Source organism: Artibeus jamaicensis, unplaced genomic scaffold (genome assembly GCF_021234435.1).
Source record: "Artibeus jamaicensis isolate MK-2021 breed Jamaican fruit bat unplaced genomic scaffold, CSHL_Jam_final contig_1526, whole genome shotgun sequence".
NCBI lineage: Eukaryota > Metazoa > Chordata > Mammalia > Chiroptera > Phyllostomidae > Artibeus > Artibeus jamaicensis.
The window spans coordinates 1,153,891-1,160,136 of record NW_026521297.1 but is presented as its reverse complement, the minus strand read 5'-3'; the positions used below and the strand labels follow the sequence as shown (position 1 = coordinate 1,160,136).

General features: G+C 58.7%; 1 protein-coding gene across 3 annotated transcripts in view; it reads left to right on the top strand.

Moving 5' to 3' along the window:
- The first annotated feature begins 405 nt into the window (after positions 1–405).
- HIF3A (hypoxia inducible factor 3 subunit alpha) overlaps positions 406–6,246 on the top strand; it is a 30,182-nt gene continuing 24,341 nt past the window's right edge. For 2 of the 3 annotated variants that reach the window (XM_053668935.1, XM_037155147.2), the window contains exon 1: positions 5,337–5,688. In XM_053668935.1, the coding sequence (XP_053524910.1) occupies positions 5,412–5,688 (277 nt within the window). In that variant the 5' untranslated portion in view covers positions 5,337–5,411. Of the gene's footprint in view, positions 448–5,336; positions 5,689–6,246 lie in introns of those variants that run through there. The other variant, XM_037155146.2, reaches the window with a different exon arrangement.

Below are 6,246 nucleotides of genomic sequence, written 5' to 3'. Positions count from 1 at the left end.
CTAGGGATAGGAACTGGGGATGCGAGCGGGGGTGGGGGGTTAGCGAGTGGGGGATCGAGTAAGGAACAGAGTTAACTGGGTGGATCAGAAGAGTAGGGGTGTCGGGACGTCGCTGGAGAGGCTGGCCAGGAGGCGCGGCCGCCGACCTGGCTGGCGACACGGTTGAGAAAGTTGGAGGCAAGGGGCGTGGCGGGGGTGTGTGTTCCACCGTATTCTCCCCCTTCCTCCACCCCCGCCTTCTAAGTTTCTGTCTCTGATCCCGCCTCTTTCTCGGACGTGACAGATGGTTAGGCCAATCAGAGACGAGGGCCGGGCTCAGAGCAGCCAATAATACGACGGGGGAGGAGCTGAGGAGGGGGCTCGCCGGGCAGGGGAGGGGGCTAGGGGCCTCCAAGGGCTCCTGAGCCGCGACGAGCGAGCCATGGCGCTGGGGCTGCAGCGCGCAAGGTACTGGGGTTCAAGGGCAGGAATGATTGAAATTGGGGGGGGCTCTCCTTCTAGGGACCCCTGACCCGGGTGGGGGATGCGTGGGTGCAAGCCAAGGAGGCCCTGGAACAGGAGGTTGGGGGCACGTCTCTGCCCCACCCTCCACCCTAGGGGGTGGGTTGCAGGGGTGCAGGGTTTCCCCAAGTCTCCGGCTGCCCCGCCTCTCTTGCCAAGAGCGACTTCAGTCATGATCCCTGCTTTCTTGCTGATCCGGATTCGCTTCCCCTCCTGGTTGGGGGTGAAATTCAGGGTCCCTATGGAATTGGGGGTGTTGCGTTTCAACGGCTCCTGGGTTTCTCCAGGACGCATTCTCCCTCCACGTCTTGACCCTCTGGCCTCTGAACCCCCCAAACTGAGGCTGTTCTTCGTCACCAGACTCCTGAGATCCTAAAGGACACGGGATACACCCAAAATGAGCCTTCCTAGATATACGGAGTCCCCTGAAATGGGGAGTCAGCTCCTGAGTTCAAGAGAAGAGGGAACCCTTTTAATTGGGCCTTTCCTGACACAGTCTCCTGAACTTGGGATTCCTAGAAATCCACAGAGAGGCTCACCTTTCACAAGCTACCTGGGACCCTTCTCAGGAGCCTTTTTGTGTCCTTTTGAAGGGTAGGACAACCCCCTGCGAGCACAGGGAAACAGCCCGACCCACTTGCCAAAGTCTAGGGTCTGATATCCCTCCTCCACCCCACCCAGTCCCTACAGCCAGGGACCTGAGGGCACCGAGCCTTTTAGGGGGAAGGGCGGAAGGAGGGTGCTGCGCCTGGTTCAGTGCAAACCATATCGGGAGCACGTCGCAGCAGTGCCCCGCTGGGCCATCCTGGGCAGAGGGAGGGTTCTGTGTTCAGCCCCCAGCAGGTGCCAGGGCAGTGGGAACCTGTGCCCCGGGTTCACTGCCAAGGGCCCTGTCCTGCTGTGTTTGCATGGGGACCCCAGAAACTGGCCCAGGCCCTTGGTTTCTCCTGCCCAATCCGAGGCGTCCAGGAAACCTCACCCCCTCCCCTCCTCCCTGTCTTCCCAGGTCTGATTGGATCCGTCCACACACCCATGTTTTTTACCCCCCTTCAACCATCCCCCTCCCCCCAATCTATTCCAGCCCCTGGCTCTGGGCCCACCAGGGAACTCCGTCCCATCCCTTCTGGCCCAGTCCCAGCCCGACCCCTCCCAGTGCCCCCTGGGTGGGTGGGGGCCCCTCTCAGCTGAGCTGGGGTGCTCTCCCCTCCCCCCCAGGCCAGCCTTTTCCTGTGGTGTCAGCCCAGCGCCGTACAGCACTTGCTAACTCGCACCCGGACCCTGCTGTGCTCCATCCCCTCCTGCACCCCTAGGATGGCACTTGGGCCGAAGGGGGCCTTGGCCATGGCGAGTGGGGTCCCCATCTCCCCTCACCCCCTTCCTTTCCTCCTGCTTGGGCTTACCGCCGCCCTGCCCTGATCAGGGATATTCTTAGGAAGTTCCTGATGGGCATGCTGCCCGGGGTGGAGGGCTCCCAGGGAAGACAGGACTTTCGGTAAGGGCACCCCACTGGATTACCATGACCTTGGCAATGAGCAAGGTGGGGAGCAGGGAGACTCCTCCGGGCCCCCACCCCCGCCTCCTTCTCAAATCCAAACCCTGACTCTGGTCTCTCAGGCCACCACTGGGCAGTGCCAAGAGGGTCCCTGCCCAGATACAGCCTAAGGCCCCCACGTCCTCTACACTTTTTGCAAGACCCCCAACACCCAGCTTGGTGTCGAAAGAGAGGCCCAGGAGCAGCCCTGAATGTGAGCCAGGGTCTCCCCACTCTCCCTAGGCCTTTGCTCATGGGTGGCCAGTTCTTCAGGACTGGGGAGAAGTGGGCTTCTCCCTCTCCTGGTTAGGGGGTACCCAGCTCCAGTCCCCATTTTCAGGCCTCACCCTGGGGCCTCCAGGCCCTGGCCCCGCCCCCTGTTCTCTGCTGGAACAGAGGAAGGGTGGCAGGGTTCCAGCTGCACGTCCCGGGCTGGGCAGAGTGCCAGGGGGCTGGACCAAGGCTGGGCAAGAGGCCAGCTGGGGAGACTGTCCAGCTGGGGAAATCCGGAGACAGCGAGGGTGGTACAAAGGGAAGGGACTGAGGCTGCTGGGCAAAGGAGGGGCAGGGCAGGGTTTCCTCGGCTGGGCACGCCTGCCAAAGCATGGCATTGAAGAACACAGGGCCCTAAAGTCAGGGTTCAAATCCCAGCTCACCGGCTTCCAGGCTGCGAGGCCTTGTGCCAGTGGCTGCCTCTCCGAGCGTCAGTTTCACATCCTGGGAAAACTCCCATCATGCCTCGTCTCCCCCATACTGTATGCAGTTGATGAGCAGGGAGGGAACTGCTCTTTGGGAGCAGGACACCCCACTGGTATGCAATCGACCATGTTCAACTCAGACAGAGCTCTGGGCAGAAACAGACAGACCTGGTTTCTAATTTGTTGCTGTTGCTGAAAGCTGTGTGGCCTCCGGCAAGTTCCATCATCTCCCTGAACTGGCTTCCTTTTCAGGAAAACGGGGCGGGGTGTGGACGCCAACAACTACACGGTCAGACTGACTGAGATGCCTCGCACTGGGGCGTTGGTGCAGGGTCTGGGATTGGCAGCTGGGTTCTCCGGGCCCCGAACTGTGACAGGGAGGTCGCTCTGCCTGCTTCACAGGGCTGTGGAAAGGACATAATGGAGTCCGTAGCTCCGTGAGTGTTCAATACCCCAAGGCTGTCATGGTTATTACTGTCACCTATTGGTTAAACTTCTTCCCAAAGTGCTTGCGTAAAAGTCACGTAAGTAACCACACACACCGCACCGCGGAATTCCACCGAAGGCCCCAGTTTCTCCAGTGCCCAAGAGGCTCCCAAACCCTCCGTCCGTGATGTGGACCAGGGGGGAATTATAGAGAGAGTGCTAGCTATGGCCAGGTCCTCTTCGAAGCCCGTGATACGTTCTAACTCATTTAATCTTTCGAAGAACCCTGGGAGGTAGGTGTTGTTATTTTGCTCAGGGAGGCTGTGCAACTTGTCCATAGTCACACAGCTCATGAGTAATTGAGTTAAGACTGGAACCCTGAACCAGAGGAACTGGCCCCCCCACCGTGTTTAATGGAAAAGGTCGGAGACCTTGGCATTGACGAAACCAAGGAGAGGCCCACACTTCCTGTCAGAGAACAGGCTGGGAGACGGAAGGAGGGCCTGCGGCAGCCACCCTGGCTCCTTCTGTAGAGGGAGAAGTCTGCCGCAGAGAAGATTACAGAGCCCAGCTGCTTGGGAGGTGGGGGCCGGCCCCACCCCCGCTCCTGTTCCCACTGCCTGTTCCCTCTGCCCGAGCCCCGCCCACCCCCGCCCTCTGGGCAGGATGACAAACAGGGCTGGAACAGAACCAGAACAGGACAGGACGGAATGTCCTCTGGGCAGAACAGGACTGGAGGCCCCTGCACCCCCACCCACCCGCCAGAAGGGAAGGGATGGGGGGCGATCGCTGGCTCCCTCCGCCCTCCACCCAGCCTGGGGAGTCTTGTTCTTTGCAGCCAGGCGGGACAGTCTCCTCCCCACTCCCCATCATGTCTGTGGCTGGGGCTGTTTGGGGGTGAGGTTGATGCCAACCCTAGAAGTGGCCTCTGGTTTCCAGCAAGGGACAGCCTCCCGTCTTAGAGTCTTGCTTGCTTGGGATGGGTCACAAGGCAGGAATCAGAAGTAGGAAGGCTTTGGAACCTCACTGCCCGAGTGAGTTCAAATCCTGGCTCTACCAGTTACACACACACCTGCTTAGCAAATTATAGCTGCTTATCATGAATGGTTTTACCACTATTGTAAATATAGATAAGATTATATAGGCTACAGGTAGTATACTCTACAAATTGTTCTCAAACACTAGAGTTCAGATTCACACTGACCTGGAGTTCGACTCTGAAGACAGTGGTAGAAACAGAGAGAAGCACCAGAACCTGGATTCAAACCCAGTGCCAGGGGGACAGAGAAAATAGAAGTGCTCAAACCCTGGCTTCACTCTTTACGGGCAAATGCTGCACCGTGCTGTGCCTCAGTTTACTCATCTGTTCAATGGGGATGCTTACCTTCCTTCTCAGGTTGTCTGTGCTGGAAATGGGTTAAGGTATCACACACATGAGGCACAGGAGCTGACACAATAGTAAAAGCTAAATAAGTGACATGCATTTCTTTCTTTTTTTTAAGGTTTTATTTATTTATTTTTAGAGAGAGGGGGAGGGAGGGAGAAAGAGAGGGAAAGGAACATCAATGTGTGGTTGCTTCTCACCCGTCCCCCTACTGGGGACCTGGCCCGCAACCCAGGCATGTGCTCTGACTGGGAATTGAACTGGTGACCCTTTGGTTCGCAGGCCCATGCTCAGTCCACTGAGCCACACTAGCTAGAGCTGACATATATTTCTGACCAAAAGATACTTATTCTTCTACCCCCAGTGCCACTTGCAGAATCCAGGCATTGGAAGTGGATTAAAGGGCAGCGGTGAGTGTTTAGCTGTTGGCCAGACAGAACCCAGAGGGGGCCCTGTCGGTGGGTCCTTGGACTTTGAGATCTATGCTCCAGGATTCTGAGGACTCAGCTCGGCGGAGGCGCGGGAAGGTCAGGAGAGGGGATTCTGGGACCCTGTAGGGCAGGGGGCCTGGGAGGCTACAGGCGTGTTCTTCACGCTCCTTCCCTTCCCTGGCTCCCCGCCAGCTCCGGGCCAGCTCAGCCGGCCCCCTCCCAGCAAGAGGCCTCCCTGTGCCCCAGGCGTCCCAAGCAGCGAAACAAACGGCAGATAAGTCAGGGAGGGGACAGAATAGCGCTGCGAGGCACAGGAGGGCAGCCTGGACTGGCGTAGAGACAGATAAAAACCGAGGCTAGGAGCAACTCCCGAGTATAAGCCTTCCAGGGCCCAGAGTGCTCAGGGAACTCTCCCGGACCACACCGCGAACCCGGGTCCCATGTGGCAACCGCGTCGCACGTGCTTGTGCCGTCCACCTCTATGCCTTCCCGAGGGGCCGCCAGTGAACGCTGCCCATGCCTGCAGGTCAAGCACGGAGCTCCGCAAGGAAAAATCCCGGGATGCGGCTAGAAGCCGTCGCAGCCAGGAGACCGAGGTGCTCTATCAGTTGGCGCACACGCTGCCTTTCGCGCGCGGGGTCAGCGCCCACCTGGACAAAGCCTCCATCATGCGCCTCACCATCAGCTACCTGCGCATGCACCGCCTCTGCGCCGCAGGTGAGCCCCGCTCCTGGGAATTCCCACCTTGGCCAGGTCCTTCCCCAGGGAAGCCCCTCCTCTGGGAAGCCAATCCCGACAAGGCCCCGCCCCCTGATGCTTTCCCGTGTGGAGCCCGAATCCCTCCGCATCCACTTCGGCGATGAGGCCACGCCCCGCTGGAATTCCGAGCATTCGGAGCCCGCCCCTTTAGACGTCCATCACTTGCGAGGTCCCGCCCCTTGGATTGCACCCCAGGGAAGCCTCACTCCCTTTGGGGGCCTGCTAATTCCCTAAAGCACCTCAATTCTTAGAATTTGGTCCTACGGGAGACCTCAACTAGGCCTGGTCCCCTTATAATAAATATCCCTGGGAGGCTTCTCTGCCCAATTTTTAATTACTTAGAAAGTACTCCTTCCCTTCCCCAGCTCCCTAGTTCTATTTCTGGTCCCAGTAAGTAGCAATCCCTTTGAATTCCCATCCAGTGAGAATTCCACTCTGCAGGAGGCTTTCTCTCTCTCTCTCTCTCTCTCTCTCTCTCTCTCTCTCTCTCTCTCTCTCTCACACACACACACACAC